Source organism: Bacillus rossius, chromosome 11, assembly GCF_032445375.1.
Source record: "Bacillus rossius redtenbacheri isolate Brsri chromosome 11, Brsri_v3, whole genome shotgun sequence".
Classification (NCBI taxonomy): Eukaryota; Metazoa; Arthropoda; class Insecta; order Phasmatodea; family Bacillidae; genus Bacillus; species Bacillus rossius.
This window is the reverse complement of record NC_086338.1, coordinates 38280333-38298748: the sequence shown is the minus strand read 5'-3', so window position 1 is coordinate 38298748 and position 18416 is coordinate 38280333. Positions and strand designations below refer to the sequence as shown.

General features: G+C 41.0%; 2 protein-coding genes across 2 annotated transcripts in view; both read right to left on the bottom strand.

Annotated features, from left to right (window-relative positions):
• LOC134536833 (uncharacterized) overlaps window positions 1–1688 on the bottom strand; it is a 38910-nt gene extending 37222 nt beyond the window's left edge. The window contains exon 1 of the mRNA XM_063376826.1: window positions 1451–1688. Coding sequence (XP_063232896.1) covers window positions 1451–1532 — 82 coding nt within the window. The 5' untranslated portion in view covers window positions 1533–1688. The remainder of the gene's footprint in view (window positions 1–1450) is intronic.
• A 405-nt stretch (window positions 1689–2093) lies between these two features.
• On the bottom strand, window positions 2094–10442 carry LOC134536832 (testis-specific serine/threonine-protein kinase 6-like). The gene is made up of 5 exons (XM_063376825.1): window positions 10201–10442; window positions 9655–9932; window positions 7927–8122; window positions 6528–6721; window positions 2094–2279 (listed from the first exon to the last, which is right to left on the bottom strand). Exons 1-5 carry the CDS (start codon window positions 10327–10329, stop codon window positions 2204–2206), a joined length of 873 nt encoding a protein of 290 aa, XP_063232895.1. The 5' UTR covers window positions 10330–10442; the 3' UTR covers window positions 2094–2203.
• Window positions 10443–18416: the final 7974 nt, after the last annotated feature.

Here is an 18416-nt window from a genome sequence, read left to right as displayed (position 1 = left end):
TTTATTCAAATGGAGTATATAAAATGCATTTAAGGGTAAATATGTAGTTGGGCGGTATTTGCGAAAAAAAATGTTAAAAATCCGAAAATACTTTTATTCTATGCTCTTTATCTTCCTCTTTTCATTAAACGCGGCGGAGATAAGAAATGCCAAATACTTTAAGAGATATCGCCGTTCTTATTTTGCAATACAAGACCTGTGCAATCATTCAACAGTTGCCATTTTTTATTTTGCCGTGTGTTCGTGAATGCCTAATTAATTAAAATGGTCGATTAGGTCAGGTCAGTTACATTATAAATACTTTCAAACTAAGCGGACATTAAAAATAATGTGAATTAATTTTAATGGTTGTTTAGTTTTAAAGTATTTATAATGTAACTGACCTGACCAAACCAACCAGGACAAAGGTTGAACAGTAGGAACTCAGGTATTTTTTTTTTTTACTTATTACTTGCGCAACAATATCCAAATTACAAATAAAACATTAAAATTTGAAACGTTAAAAACTCACCTAAGAGGCGAGTACAATTCCTTTGCCATTAGTAAAAAATGATGTAGTCGTTCACCTACGTCGCGAAAAAAAAAATTCATACTCGTAAACAAAAAACAATTGTAAACACCGCATGAATGCACAGGTATTGTGATGGAAATTAAAAAATTCGATATCTCCTAAAGTATTTGGAATTTCTTATATCCGCCAGGTTTAGTGAAAAGAGGAAGTTAAAGAGCATAGAATACAAGTATTTTCGGAATTTTAAAAGTGTTTTAAACAAATATCTCCCAAATATGAAAATTAAAAAATTCGGTATCTCCTTAAGTATTTGGAATTTCTTATCTCCGCCGGGTTAAATGAAAAGAGGAAGTTAAAGAGCATACAATAAAAGTTTTTTTTTTTCGCAAATACCGCCCAACTACATATTTACCGCATTTAAGAATGGACTGAGGGGGGATGGGTAGTTCTGTTTCTGCATTTAATTTTAAAACTGTAATTTTAGTTGAGTTAAGAGGGTTAGTAAGTGTGTTTTCTTAATATTTTATAGACAAGAAGCACCCAGTAAACATTCTTGAAAGCACCCCAGGACCTTATATTACACATTTATCTTAATTTCTCCACCATATGTTATGGTTAACTGTCACATTTCAAGGTTATCCTATACACGACGAGAAGACAGCGCACCAGTTCAGACACTTATGCTTAGAGACAACAAGCTATAAACACCTGCGAGTGTCACACTAATCATCCCGCCTGACTAGAATAGATGCACCCCAGACCAACTGAGTATTTGCTAAAATCACGTTCTAAGCCTCGGATTGCATGGCCAGCTGTATAGTACACATTATTAAGCATTATTTGATACGCTGTTTTTTTTAGTTTATGTTTGAAGTCCATGCGTGAACTACAGTTTGATACGTAATTTTTTATATTGCCACAAAAAAGTAAACAGCTTACCTTGTATTCCACTTTCATCAAACTTCTTTTCAAAATACCGGGTGAAAACCGGCGTTACCAGCCTCGAGTTCTTGCGACTCATTTCTTTAACTTTCCTCCGAAAATCATTATATTCAACAGCTTAATTTGGATACAATTAAGTGTTATGTTATATCTACAACAAAATTTGACAAACCATGAAGCATAATTTTAAGACGCAAAATCCCAACAGTCTTTCTCGACACAACAATGGTCACAAGGTGAGAACTACCAACCTCACAAAACGAAATTCCCAGAGCCATGCACAGAGGATACAAGAACTAACCCGAACATCCTCGAGTGAGGGAGCAGAAATAACCCAATGGCATTCTTATTATGCTACTCCATGCAGCAGCCCTGAGAGCCCGCAGAATTCTCCAGAGGCTGAGGGATCGATGATAAGCGCCCCGGAATGATGAACTTAGGGGAGAGGAGGGGGTAGCGAGGACCCAACTTATCCCTAAAGAAATGTGACATGTCAATGGGCCACGACCCACCCGAGGGCCGAGAGGGCTGACCACTTGGATGGCCAGTAGCCTGTCTCGCGGCCCTGCCTTGTAACACTATAAGAAGCAATGAACAACCAAAATAGATAATCATATCTGTACCAAAAAATATTACAATAAACATGGAAATAATAAATTTAATCAACCAAATTCTGCAGTACAATAGTTTGTGCCTCGATACAGTGGCTACTGGCATGAGACGAACAGGTATAAATCTTGGCCTAGATGTTCAAGTTTTAAGCCAGCAGTTCTTGTTCAGTCGCTGAACAGTCGTTCTCCGATTGGGATTAGGTTCCAAAAGTTCTCTGAAAAAAGACATTGAAATTTTAGATGATTAGAAAAATGAACTAACTGTTGCTACTTATTTATAAAAATTTTGACAATTTTGTATCAAGAGTGAATCGAACACCTCCTCTTTTGCTAAGTAGAAAAATATTAATAAAACAGAAATTAAAATATATTATATAAAAACATATTTCTGGAAATATTATCAACCGGCTGGATGTTGGTAGTTTAACACTTTGAAAATGATGTCGTACCTCCTGTAGCAGTAAAGCTGGCCTGTACCTCGTCAGGAGCAGCCTCCGCTGGCGAAACACACACGCTCGCCTGGCCCATTCACATTAAATGTGGACCACAATGCCAAAATGCAAATAACATACTCAGTGATTTTTGTGACCACCCCTTACAATTTCTCAACCAAAAAATTCAGTGATCGCATGAATAAATTAATACAACCCAAGTAATGTCCACAAGGGGAAGTGCGATGTGAGATATGTGTTGTCCCGTTGTGGTCACAGTGCTTTATGAATGCAATTAATTCACTTTGCAGCCTTGGACGTTAATTAATTATCACCATCACTTGAGTGTATCGCGTGATTAAAAAAAAAAAAGCATAATATTAAGAGATGGAATAGTTACAGAAAACAACAAACAGTCTCAAAATTGATCTACATTTTAATCTAATTTTTTGTTTTATAGTTAACTACAGCACTTCTGGTCCTTTAGCCACTTGTTTGTCAAAGTAATCAATATAAGGGATTTGTAATGTGTTTATTCTATAAGTTTTCAGGTAAACTCGTTTACTATTTTTTGTGCGGTTTTTGTGCGGAGTGACGCTATTACCACGCCATTACCTTCCAGCAGTCTTCCTCAGATTGCGGCCCAGGACAGACACATTGTTCCATGGGGAGCTTTCAACATTTTGCTACTGATGTTTTCACTCTGGTAAATGTAATGCATCAACCCTAACTTTATTAAATCTGGTGTCCACACGTGTCACTTTTCAGTGCAGGGCTTAACCCAACAATTTTAAATTTCACTTCACCACATGACAACTTCGCGAGGTTAATTATTTATGGGCCTGGCCCCTTCCAAACAGACTTTCATCAGCTGCCTCTGAGTTCAGTGTATTAGTGCCATGATTATATCTCACTTAAAGGGACCGCCTAGTCAGGACTGTGTAGGTGTTGATAAAGCGGAATGATAAGCATGATGTTCACTGTTGCAGGCTCTAAACCGGCGCGCAGTCGTCTCGTCGTACAATGGGCAACTTTAAAATTTGAACAGTGACTGTAACATATTATGGTGTATAAATGAAGATACAGGTTTAATGCAACTCCCTTAAGTGCTTTCAAGAATCTGTATTCATTATTTTATGCCTAAAATCTCTCTTAAAACACACCTTTTAGCCATTTCACTCTTTTAAGTTAAAAAAAAAAAAACATAATCCAGAAACAAAAATTGCATTTCGGCGTTCAGCTAATTCTTAAATGCTTTTCGTAAACAGAACCCATTAGGGTATCTTGAGTAATTTTCAAATCACGTTGTTTTTTTCCTGAGGTTCTGCACCCCATATGTGTTCTTAGGTAGGCGGGCCCTTAAGGGTAAAAAGTTTAGCTTTCCTGAAATATCATCTCAAAGGGAATGGTGAATGTTTGGTTTCATAAAAAGATTTCACAGCAATATAATGTAATAAAGGGAGGGATGCAAAACTGAGTTTGAATTAAACACATATAGAAATGGACCTCATTTGTTTATTCTATCCTCAGGGGTTAGAAAGTTTTGGATGCAATAAAAAGGGTAAATTTGTTTCATAAAAAATATATCTCCTATCCAATAAATCGTGAGGCAACATATAATGGACATGAATATAAACAAAATTCAACTACCAACTCATTTTCGCCACTTTATTAAATTTCACATCAAGTTGGTAAAAATGGCTAATGTTTAATTTTTCAATACCAATTATTTTATCATTTTTACTAATGTGGAAAATAAACTCTGAGCATGAATTACATACACATAGATTAAAGTAGTGTTTTTTTTTTAATTTTCGTTAATTTTCCGTCACCCGACCTCTGTGAAAGGCCCGGGGGTACCTGACGGGCGATACGGGACTCGCGATGCTGTTGTTGTCCGGAGGGGCGCCAGGCTAGTGGGCTGCTAGGCCGTTAATGTTGGGTTGTGGGTACTCTGCCTCCGCGTGCCCTGCCAGGTACACGGCTTGAATCTAACCTGAATGGTTCTCTCTTGACTGTGAAGGCCGCTCGGCCGTGTGGAGGATGGGAGACTACGTAAAATGATTGTACACGAGTTGGTGAGAATTGCATTTAATTTAGGAGTTTCACCGGGGGTCCGCGTGGGTACACGGTACGCTCTACAAGTCCGCTCCGTGGTTCAGTCCCGCTACAAAAATTCTCACCAACACTTGGCGACGCCTAGCGGTTACACAATTAACAAAAAAAATACAACACTACGTGACACTGAAATGGTTACCGCGGCGGTCTCACGGGACGTGGGTCGATGCTCGCTGGAGACGGCCAGCGCCGAAAGTTAATGGGTGCAGGGAGTAGGGGGCTCGATGAGCGGGCTCCTAAGTTTGGAGACACACTTACGTGAGTGCAGCCAGCAGGCATATGCACGGCATCCTTAATTAAAAATACTCTCGCTGGAGTTGGCCAGTACCGTAAGTTCCGTGATACGATACACAGCGCGGTATAACAATGAAGACAGTCGGGATAGGCCCGGTTCCACAAAATACGCGCCGAGTCGACATGGGCAGCGGTGAATTAATAAAAGGATTTAAATTTTAAGATGTAGTGCAGAATAAAAATAATCAATAAAACAAACTTGAATGCTGCCCACGGACACACGTCTGTTCCCGGCGCGGAGTGGTTGGAGACTGCCGAACATGGCCGCCTCGCAAGGAAGAGAAACTTTCTCTTCTTTGTGAGTCGGCACAAAAACTTATAATAGTTTAATATGTTATATGATGAGCATAAAACATACTCCAGGTGCTTGATTAAAACATTGCACCTGGTAAATAGTTGCCTAAGGCTTCACAGTTGTTTTAATTGATTTATTAATTTTCAAAAGCTGCACCAAGATGGCGATTGTGAATTTAACTACAAATTGTCTCAATGTGCACTGTTTGGGTTTGAATTCCCTTAGTTTGGCTAGACCACTATCATAGGCCAATTAATCAAGGCCAGTAGCCACTGTGGCTAGTAACGAGGATTGTTTTCTGTTCCGTGCGTGCCGCGCACGCACGGAGTCTCTACGACGCACTTGCTCACTGCTTGTGATTAATTAATTTCGTCCTAGTGCCTTGTTTGGGAATTGTTTTCCGTAGTCGAGCCCCCGGGGTTTCGTGTCCTGATGTTTAATTCAGTTAATTGAGGTCACGGCCGGGGCGCTCGCTTGACTCAATCCGGCAGGGCAGTGGGCAAGGGGCGCGCTCCGAAAACGGTATATGGTACTGGCGTTGCTGAGCACGAGCTTAACGGCCATGGTCGGTACGACGTCAAATTCTACTGCTAAATTGATGAAAGGGTATAAGTCCTGTTTTATTTTAAAAATCATTGTTCATAAATTAATTAAACTGTAAAAAAGAATACATTGGATTAACATTCTACTATTATGTGAAAATTTGGATTTGAATAAGTTAGTTTCTTATACAAGTCTTTACTACTGAACCAATTTCGATTTGGAAAATTCCAATTTCCAAATTTCCAATTTGGAAAAGCTTATATATTGTATTAAAATATAAGGTACTTTTTATTTTTCAGTTCATTAAGGAACAGCAAATAAAAATAAAATTTACAAAAATAAAGCACATCTAGTCAAATTAATTGTGCATTTTATACCGATACGGAAGTTACCGAAATTTTTATCTTGCAAATATGTATCCAGAGTAAAAAAAAAAACTTTAATGGCCAAAAAGGGGGTTTTACATGTTTATGTTTTCAGGTTTGCACAATTTTTAAACATATTTTTGTGGCAAACATGTGATTATTTGAATTTTTATTAAGGTTGGTGGCCTTACAATCACGAGAAAGCATTTCATAGCAATGTGATAGTTGTTGCACGAATACATATTCTAAATTGAATACTATTTTGTCAACAATTACCATTACAAAAAAATCCACAGCATAAAGAAACAACGACGATAACTTTCATGCTACCAATAATACATAAAAAGTGATGATTATTTCAATTAAATACTTTCACTTGTTGCCTATTCCCACAGTTGCTGTAGTAAATGTACTCACATGACTAGACACTTGGCCTGAATACTTATATGACGAAAATCTCCACGATGATTGAAATTAATGGCTCTTCTCAGCTGATCTTTCAGCATCTTCTTTGGATTAGTTTCGTCAAATGGCATGGTTGATGTAAGCATTATAAACAGCACGCAGCCAAGTGACCATGAGTCGTATAACTTTGGGTTGTACGGCACACCCTGAAATGTGGTGAAAGGAGAAACATCTTTAATAAGACATGTTGAGTAGATTTATATCTCAATGTTTTTCTGCAACGACAATGAAGAAAAAAAAAACTAACAGTAATGAAAAATCACATGTACATTCACTCATTCCATAGATAGTTTTAGTAGCCCTAGTATTAAATTTTGAAAGTACGTGGGACTTTTTAAGATACAAACAAAAATTTACGCCTACAATGATGGAAATGAGACACACTTGTAAAGAGTCAAAGTTAGGCTTCGTGGCCCAGGAGCAGTGTTGATCCCTAATGGGGTGCAATCAGATATGTGACCACACAAATGCCACAAATGAAATCATAGAAAAACGAATACCAAAGCCTTAACGAAAGGCAACAACAAATATCGACAACGAACTTAACATACTGAAATTGATTATGATGATTGAAACAATTGACCAGCAAGGTGACTTCTTATTTTAAGACTGGCACTCTTGTCAGCAGACAAATGAAATTATGCCTCAGAAGGTCAGCGCAACTATTCTCGCTCGACATCGGATACATTGCCAACTTCACGACAGCATATAATTGGACAGGATATGCGATCGAGTTATACTTTTAAGGATTACACAACATGAAGGTACTGTAGCAGTTACCCTTTCATCACATTTATTCCAGCATCAACCCAATTTTTTTAGATTGTCACATAATTTTCTAAATAAAATCTCGACAGTTATTCTGAGCATTGCATATATTAACTGGGATTCATCTCTTAGCGAATTCTGCAAGACCAAGGTTTTTTTGTAATTTATTTTCCATCATTTGTCTTATAAAAAATTTAGTTATTGGATAGCTATGAATCAAGGAAGGTAAATGAAGTCCTCTTAGCTATGCTATGTTTGCCATAGAGCTCTACGATCCATGCTTCCAAACATGAATTTTGTCATTTGGCTTATGTGTAAAAGTTTACTGGACATACATTTGCTATATTTTCTTACTTTTTTTCAGAAAATGTAAGTGGCTGTATTTGCAGCTTTTGGAATGTTGCATTAGACCTTTATTCATTAATAAACCCAAGTTTATAACCGTAGGTCTAGCGGTTTGCTCCTGCCAGTAATTACCATGATATGTACCAAGACTAAAAAGAGCTCATGCTAGTAAATCGCGTGTCTCGCAAGACTAAAATAAAGTCTATGAAACTAAAATGTAATATACTTTTTTTTTTACCTGCAAAATTTCCGGAGCAGCATATGATGTGCTTCCGCAGAAAGTTTTGCTAACATCCATGCTATCGCACCACCTAGCAAAACCGAAGTCCACTATTTTTATTCTGTTACGAGAGTTAAAAAGAACATTTTCGCATTTCAGATCACGATGACTGATGTCCAGTGAGTGAATATATGCTACAGCGGAGACTATTTGTCTGAAACAGAACCAGTAAACATCTTAAAGTAAGAATGTACCTTTACGAGTTGATATTGTACTGCCCTAAGCAGTGTATAAGCCCGAGTCCCAGGCAAATCCACAGCATCGCCTTGGTATCGGAGCAACACCACTGCCACTGCCAGACATCCTTATGTGGTTTAACAGTTTAGAACAATACATTAAAAGGGAAAACAAGACTGTGTATAATGTTCTATTTGTAATGTTTTTATTTTCTGGGTCATGCAAATACAGATTGGAAATAGTATTTTTAAAATTCAGTCGTTTGTGATGTCACATCCAGCCATGCGCCAGGAAGTGGCGTCCATAGAGAAATAGCTTCAGTCCAGGTCGGCTATTGTCAGGGATGGTCGTGGTCCCTTTGATCTCTCTCATTGGGCAGGACAACCCATTCGAAACAGGCCAAATCCGGGAATTTTCATTTAAGTATCGAACATGTCTATGCATCACCTGTCACATTTACAACTGAAGCTTCCTTTGCCAGATAAAACCAAATCAAATCAAATTTCCAATGCTAATTGTTGGAATTTTTAATTACAATCCTGGCTGGAATATGCCAACAATTTTATCATCAATCTGTGAGTATCCTTCAAGTGTCAACATACTTTCCTTGTAGCTATTGTTACGGGAATAATGTTCGCTGACTTTCACGGTCATTGTCTGAAGTAGCTTGTCCTTGGTAAATAATTCACCGATGTTTCAGTCCACATTGTAGTCGCCATCATCAGGAGCAGTTACCTATTGAGTAAGTACTGAGTAGGATGGTGGCGACTGCAATGTCAATTTGCCAAGGATACAGCTACAACCCAGAAGCCAAACTACTATTTTTACGGGAGTTTTGGCGAGTCGTTCATAGTAGGCGATTTCTGGTGGGCCCAAACACGTGACCCTGCTAGGCGTGTCTTAAATTTTACAAGTGTAACATGTGTATTATATGTTACAGCACTTAGCTACATTGCAACTCTATTAATTCCCGTGTTTGGAAAATGATTGTAATATATTGTGTGGTTGAATATTAATTCAAAGATAAAATGAAGACAATATGATAACTCACAGAGAAAGAGAACATAAAGTTATCAATAATATAATTTTATGTATTTGAAAATGTTGAAGTAGGAAAACTAACTATACCAAAAGTGATGAAATGATGTTAGATGATTAGGCATAGGTAGAACCTAGTTCACAAAAGATATAACTGAATTCAAAGCTGAAATCCTTAAAGAATAAAGGAAAGAAAATAGTTAAGAATTACTTAGGAAGTCTGACTTACCAGCAGACTTGGCATAGCTGTTCCAACTGAAAATTGAGATACCACTGACTTAAACATTATGGGTAGAAAGGAAAGAATGAATGTACATAACATGGAATGAAAAATATGCTTATTTTTATCAATTTTAGGCCTATTTATTATATTCAAGAACATTATCGAATATGCTTTAGACTATAGAAAACAGCAATTCAAAAATCAGTTTCAAATCAGAGTTAAATGTTTATCTTAGCACCTAAAATTACCTGAAAAAATATTTGACAGTCTCTTCTAGTAATGGTCCATTCTTTTGCACATACTGCAATAGGTCTCCTCCATCACACAGCTCCATAAATATGTAAACTTTGTTCCCTTTATCAAATACATCGAAAATTTTGGCAATATGAGGATGGGACACACACTGCACAATGGCTAGCTCTCTGGGTAGAAATTTGGTCACGAATTCCAGGGACGTTCTATTGCGATTAACCATTTTACATGCAACTCTTTCTTTTGTGCCTTCGCCACCTTTCTTGTAAGCAATCTGAAAAGGAAAAAGGAATCAAACTTTTTACTGGAATCTTATAAATTAAAATGTGATAACTTTAACTGAAATCAGCGGTGTTTCGAAACTATTTTTTTTAAGAGAAGGTGAACTCATAAAATAAGGAATAACTTAAGGTGATAAAACTGGTTCTAGGTTTTTAAATAAATTAAATTCACACATGACACACATAACATAACCAAGAAGTAAAACAAAAGATATAGTACTCATGTTTAAATATGTGGATTGTAACAATACTAACACTTACCCTGACCTTACTGTACGAACCTTCTGCGATAATATCCCCCAGTTTATACGTCCGTACACTAAAACAACTTCTTATGTTTATGCCTTTACCATGGTCTTGATAATATTGGCTAGCAGGTAATCCAGACATAATAGCAACCAGCTGAAATATTTTTATTAAATTTATAGCTGCACTCGATGTTTTACGACACAAATGTATAGATTCAGTTTCTTAAAAAAATTAAATCAAGTTATTTTTAAATTGTGTGTGTTTATAGTTGCTATGGGGCTGCTGACAATTATTAATAAAAGATGAATTCTTTTGTTTGAAAAATTTCTCTGTTGAAATGTAATGCTATGAAACAAATCAAATAAACTTGTTCAAAATTTTCACTGTGCAAATAATTGAGCTAATTTTCAAAATAATACAGCTAAAGAAATGAGGTTTCTGCCACAGAACAGCTATTATTTTCTGCAATATTGTGTATTTAATAATCCATCCATATAGTACCCTACAATACGATTTTCATTTCACTGGTGTGGGTTTGACGTCGTCTGGCCGACGACCACCCCAGAGCCCGACCTGCACCCGCCAGTATACGCTCCCGCTAACGGAACACACCCCTGGCCATGGCCCACCCGAGTCAGGCGACCCGAACAGCAATCAAAGACAAAGCCGCGGAAACCTGAGTAGACAAGAGAAGAACCGTACCCATTCCTCCTAAAACATTAAATTAGGATTTTAGCGACAATAAAATCTCTTCCAGACACACCCGTTTGGAGTCTAGCGTAATGAGGTCACGCCTGGCGCGAGAGAGGCCGAGCCTCCCTCAGACGCCATGCCAGTTCGGCAGTTCAGCGCAGCTCATGGACCGGGGCGGACCTACGTCCCACGGAGAGGCAACATCCTTTGTCTACATTGAAAGTAACGTCCGGTAAATATAGTCACTAATTAACCAAACCCCTTTTATTACTTAACCTCTCCGTGAGTACCCGGTCCCTTTTTACGGTCCAGGACCTAATCCGGCCGCATCAACTTAAGGACACCCCGCACCACACTTGGTCAGTGGGACTGCTCTTCAGCATAAGGCACGGGCCGTCTCCCGCAACGTACAGAACTTTGTTTAAGGTCACGCGCACGGCGCTGACCACAAACCCGCAAGGGAACTTGGACAAACTTAATTGCGGTGCGTGTTTCACCACAGTGGGCACAACACCCGCGCCGAGACATTTGCATACGGGATTGGCCGTCTCCAATCGCCCGCCCCTTAATTCAGTGTATTTTTGTATCCCGTATTTTGTACTGCTAACTTACGTTACCCGAGTAACGAGTGCCACGTAACTTGTGCGCCCCCCCTTAATCCAGTGTATTTTTGTATCCCGTGTTTTGTATTGCTAACGTACGTTACCCGAATAACGAGTGCCACGTAACTTGTGCGCACCATCTTAATTCAGTGTATTTTTGTATCCCGTATTTTGTATTGCTAACTTACGTTACCCGAGTAACGAGTGCCACGTAACCCGTACGCGCCCCCTTAATTCAGTGTATTTTGTGTCCCGCCTTTGTGTTACGAAATTACGTTACCTACGTACCCAGTGAGACGTCTGAGACATAACAGCATCCGAGGCCACGTAACGCGGAACACAAACAATAAGGCGCCACGGAATAACAAGTAAAAACCCCCCGGGGACCTCTGTAGAGTGTTGTATCGTGTACGACTCGCTCCTCTGAATAAAAGGTACGACACCACCACCTCAACTCCACGTCTCTTATTTAAAATCATCTCACGCAACACCGCCGCCGGCCCTAGTGGGCCACGCAGGGGCACATACATCCACGACCCCAAATTCACGACTAGAAACGAGCTAGTCTGGCGCCCACCCGGACAACACAGATCAAGAACCGCCTTTTCCCACTAGGAGCCACACCGGGACTCGAGCCCGAGACCCCGGACGACGGCAGGTTTTATTCGTATGCTATTTTCATTTGAATGATATTATTCACACCTGTTACCTGCATGGTAGGAAGGCTGTATAGGTTATTAAATTAGTAGAAAAAAGATAATATTAATTTTCATATTTAGGTAATTGTAATCGGGTGAAATTGACCCCTGTATGTAGTCGTTTGAAGTACATTATACAATTTAACTGCTAGATAGGTGTCATTTTTGTCTTACGACCTCCAGTTAACGTCTGACAATGATATATACCTTCGGTTAAGGGCCGTTTTTATAACCTTCCTATTAAACTTATGATTACAATTTAACTTCAAAATAGCAATTACTACGGTTAACGCCTGACTCTGAGATATTCTTCCAGTTAAAGTTTACCATCGATGAACTGAGGGCTAGCGACCAAAGATCATCAGAAAAGAAAAAATGCGAAATATCAGACGAGGTTAGTTGTTGACAGTGATAGTAAGGATTACTATTTGGGTAACTCCAATAGAGTTTAATGTAGAATTCGCTGAACTAATTTAATACTGCACACAAAATGCTTCTTTCCATTCATAGAAGTTTGTTTAAAACGAATGTGATTTGATAATGTAGTATTGCTGAGTCATATATATAACGCCACTCCCGCTGCCTGATTATGTTTTGAATAAATATTAATTTTAAATTGATCTCAGGGGGCACAAGGGGGGTTCGATCACATGGCTGCAGGCAGGAGTGCGTCGTCATTTTAAACTTCCTGGGCTGTTCAGGACACCCAGGACACCTTGAAATAAAATATAACTGATATAAAAGACACTGCACTTTATTAAGACTGATACACTTGATAGACAACGCCTGGCCGAGTCTGTTGTGAAGACCGTCGCTTCACGATTGGTTCAAACATCCACATTGCGCGCGAACAGGATAGGCTGCAAACATGTGTATAATGTTCTATCCTGTGACCATTATTAACCACACGAAATCTGTGGCAAATTATCGTAGAGCTGATAGATTGCAACTGTTTATATGGTAAATGAAGCTAAACATACAATGGCAGCCATATATTATCAAAAGTTCCTAGAGGTGATTGCAATCTAACCTACTACAATGCGAATGTTTAGAATTGTGCATAGGCCCGGCTAGATGAAAAGCATACGAGAGACACAGTAGCTTCTTAAAGGTTGACAAAGTTATTAGTTGGTTAGATTGCAAAAACAGTCACAATTAGCTAAATCGAAGACACGTTTAATAAAGAGTTATTACACCATGACACTATAGGCTTGCCAGAAGTCTGTACCAAACAACGTACGACACGTGTCGCAGCCTGGAAAATTCGTAAAGATCAAGTCCGCTGTCCGAGTGCTTTGAATGTAAAAGTTACGTAAAACGCTAAAATATCCCTGTCGGGATTAAATGATTAAATGTGACGAGCCGCACGTAAGAACGTACGGCTGATTGGGATCGGGCGCAGAGCTAAATGAAAAAGATTAGGTAAACTTACGACTATGGCGATGAACTGAAAGCGGTGAGAAAACTGTAGGCTCTGCGTGCACAGGGCGACTGACTCCGGTGAGCTCCCGACAACAACTGGCGCTGGAGCGCCGCGCGACCTCGCGCCAAGACTCGTGTAGCGCGGGAAAACAGTTTTGCACTTAAATGTTAAATTTGGAATAACATGATTATTTTACAATTGTACATAATTCACATATTATTTCAGTATCTTTAATTGTTATTATTATGGTTTTTAAAGAAAAGATTTACTTATTTATTTACACACTAGCGCATTGCCACACCCGGCCGGGCGCTGTAGTCGACTCGCTGTTTGTCGCGGCGCACTTTCACTCACATGGTGGACATCACGCTCGGGCGTGTTCGTTGCACTTCCGAATAAGTGTTGTTGGGACGTAACGGCCTTTGCGATCCATAGGGAGCACTGGCAGTTGGCGTCATATTCATCCTTGTATTCCTCTACACCACCAGGTTTACACTGTATTCAGCAGTTTGGTCCACTGCCCCAAAATACCTGCTATTTCCTACCACACTTCCACTAGACCCTGGGAGGTTCAAGTCACCTGCTACCACTACTAGGCTGTTTTCCTTCAACATATTCAGATACACCAGTGACACCTCCAATTCCATTTCCTCGTCTCCCCATGGTCTGTACACTTTTCCTGGAATATCTGGATGAAGGACCTCTTCCTTTACCCCAACCATTTTATTTCCGCCTCCAGCTCTTCTCGTATGAACACTATTACACCTCTCCCTTTCCTATTTCTGTCGCTTCTGTATACTGTGTATCCTCCTCTCCCTATTTCCCTATCTGAAACTTCCCCATCCAGCCATGTCTAAACAGCTACCAATATCTCAGCCCAGTACAGCTCAACTACTTTGTTACAATTAACTACATTCTCATCTTTCTGCTTTCCCTTTTCACCTATCTTCGCCCACCCCCTCCAATGCCTACCTTGCTCCTGCATTTCTTTCCACCTCTCTTCCCCAGCACCATCCTCCCCTCTTCTCTTTTTCCCACCTTTCTATTATACTAACTGTATCTTGTATTTGACTTCCCCTCACCCGATTTCCCTGCCCAGTAATTACCACATCTTCCCTGTTCAAATGGATATGGTCATTTGCCATGTGCTGCAACTGAATCCTGCTCCTGGTACTGACATATTCTGCTCTTCACTCTTCACAAGGCTTCATCGTGCTAGCTTCCTCAGCCTTGAGTTTGTTGTGATATACACCTCTCCTTGGTAACATCCCACTCATTACATTGTCTTGACGCCGACCACCAATGCTCCTCTATGTCGCATAGACCGCTATGCCTCATCAACATCTCACGAAGGCGTGTGCACCGAACGCGCTCGTGCGCGCACCGGAGTGTCAAAAGTGCAACGGGGCGAACGCCATGTAACATGTGCCACGTCGGCGGAAGGATCCAGCCGGGTGTGGCATATCCCTCCGCCGCACTACAACAAATGTTTATGTATTTTTCCACAGGAACATATTAGACTCTATTTTCATTGATTAACACTTTATTTCTTTCAAAATTATGTTTCACCGTGCGCCTTGTCCCGAACCTGGCCGGTTCAGTTTCCCGCAAAAATCACACGTTTTCCGCGAGATGGCTGGCAGGGAGGGGGGTCGCGCGCGGTGAGAGCGGCAGTATCCTTCCGAAGCTCAGAGAGGCCGGCAGCCTCTGCGCGACACGGGACCAGCATTTCTTTTTTTTTCACTGATATGTAGTGACGTCGACCTAAGTGTCTCCTCGGCTCCTTCAGGCCGTTATGCCTCGTCAACGTCCTCCCTTGTTTCCCCAGTGAACCCTCAGTGTTGTGCATCGGCCAGGGACGCACCCGCGTGCGCCCTAGCATGCCAGTGAGCCAGTGCTAGTGTGTAAATGTTTCTGTGTTGTATATATTCTTTCCAAATGACCGTGACTTTTTAAGTGTGTAAATAATGTACCGTAATGTATTTATTAGTGAGTAACTAGTCTTGTAATTCTCGTAAATGTCTCGCAGTGTCTATATGTAAGCGCGGCCTGGCGCTCATCCGCGTCGCGAGGGGTGGCGCTCTCCCACGCCGGCCGATTTCCCCTCCCCTCCCCCGCGGCCCGCGCGCAACGGCCCGCGGGCGAGCGGGGAGGGGCAGTTGAACTCAGGACTCGAGCAGCGGCGGACGTGCGCGCCGCTCCGCGCTGATCGTGAGACATGTCTACTGAGCTCACGGTCCGGCGACACCACCACAGTACGAGCATTCGCAGCAGCCGAGCTGCTTACGTTGTGCCGCCCACGCGATTGGGTGTCCGAGTTACGAGTTACGAGTTACGTCACGAGTCGGTCATTATAGGACGCGTAAGCATAGTTACGCATCGCTGAACAATCGCCGACGTTACGAGTCAGTACGTAAGAACCGCCTTTGTGAAGCAGTTGGTAATCAGGGACTTTGTTACGTGGGAGGACTGCTAGTTCGCGTCGGGATGAGTGGGCCGTACGAGACGGTCTTCGGGAGTCCGGGTCTTCGTGGGAAGGGCGCACACCCCGCGACGGATCCGCCAGGCCGCGGCAGGCGCTCAGGATGCAATAAAAGAGCTCGTGGAACAATTAACATCGAGTGGTCCTTTAGATCTACCTGTCATTCTTCCTCACCATCCCTCCAGGTCCCGCATTTCCCGGTCCCGGCCACGTCGGCCTGGACCCACACCTCTCCGACGAGAGCAGTACGGGCATAACAGGAATTTCTAGTAAACAGGGAAATAGGGACCAGAAGCCGAGGGACGTCAGTAGTTTTAAATAGTTGTAATATTTCCGTAAACCTTTTCTTCCAGTTCCGTGGTCGGCCTTGACTTACCGAGTGGTATGTAACCTAATTATTCAGTGCTCCAAGACGAGCGTTCGATGTGATACGTAAGTAATATGTATGAACTGCGAGGTGGTACGTCCCGCGCGGCGCTTCACGTGATATCCTAGCCAGTCAGCTAATTAGTTTCAGCCTGCACGGGGCAGCCAGTAGGCAACACGTAAAAACAATCTTACCTACGCGTCAATTTCTGGGACAGGCCTAAGATACATGTAGCGTCGCCGGAGTTACAGGCCTACACGTTCTTAGCCCAGTGTACTACGTAATTATAATTGTGAAGTGTAATTTTGCTCAGAATTCTAGTGTGTTAAGTTAGGGTTTGATTTTGTAATCATTGCATCATGTCCAAAGTGAATGACCTTACCAGGTAGTAAATTCGTGAGCCGCCACTGAGTGAGTGGTTGCGCGTGTGACGATTCGATTCGGGACAACCGTTACGGCCAGGACGGGCAGCACTATGTATAGGGCTGTGCCGTAATAAATTAATAAGAAATCAGCCGGTATTTTCTTGTTCTTTTCAGGCGTCCCGAGTGGCCGAAACAGCTCGGGGGACCCTACTGTGTCGAACCACTGCCTCTAGCCACAAGGCAGAACCTACCCTGAGATTCCGAACAATAATTAAGTCACGTAATTCAAATAGAGGTAGCGGGGTTCGTGTCAGTCTCACCTAATTTTTTCCCCCTGTTTTCGCAGTGCAATCCACTCATGTAATTCTCGGATTTGTATTGTCCTTTCTCCCTCCCTTATTAATAGGTTATTTGTGCCCATATACACAATTACCTACCTGACTCCTTCTAGCTGGCTTTTACTTTACTCTGCACTGCACATTTACAAATGTTTCCCCAATCCTCACCGCCTTTTAAGCTCCCGGCATGTTGATGTGCCTGAGTATCGAGTCTCCGAATAATACTATTGTTTCCAGGGGCGTATCCTGACAAATTTGGTAACGCATGCAATATAGAATACATCAACCCCCCCCCCCCCCACGGAAGAAGGGGTGATCCGGAGGCCCTCTTCCGGAAAATTTTGGTTTTCAGGGAGCAAAATGGTGCTGTTTAGGCAGTTTTTTTTAAAAAAAATAATTAAACATAAAACTGGTAACAACATTAAATTTTTTGTGATAAACTTAGAGAGAAGAATTAACAAATATATCAAATTGTCACTCACCATGTATTTACTTATAATGGAACTCGGCTCTGCGGTCATGGCCAACAGAAGAGTTTTATTAATGTTTCACTGCCACATAACCACAAAATTTTGTTATAAAGCACAGGATTAAATGTCCGTACAAAATTTTTAGTTTTGTTATCTGTTTTTAGATTGCTAAGCGCTGGCGTCGGGCGCCCGTTTTTAACGATTTCTAACTTTTCATCAAATGAACATGATTGAAAAGGTTTATTAAAAATAGTCTCTACGACGTCATTTTTACAGTTAATCATCTTGCAAAACTACAATTTTACAACAAACTTAATTGTAAACTTATCACTAAATCACTAACCATCACACAATCTACTCCTGTTCATGCTGAATAAAATGTTACCTTCAAGCACCTGCAACCTCCCACGTGACACATAAGCTTAACACAAGCTGCGACAAGCACCCACGCCGCACGCGTTAAGATTGCAGTGAAAAGGAAAAATAGTAAAATTAAGAGTTGAATTACAACTAAATGTGTCTACGAATGTTATATAATTCTAACCCAAACATTTAATTTAAAAAAAAAACCGACTGAACAGACACTAAATGGACTCGTTCGCGGCCGCGCTGTGTTACTGATCAGTGAATGCAGAAGCAACTAGTGCATGCATGCGACCCCGTCTTCGCGAGAGTTGGTAGTGACGTCACATCTGGAGAGTGGCTGTTGAGAACACCACAGCGCCGTACCGCGACAATCTGAGGAACTATTACAAGTATCATTCACGCTGTATTCAATAGGTAGCGCTAA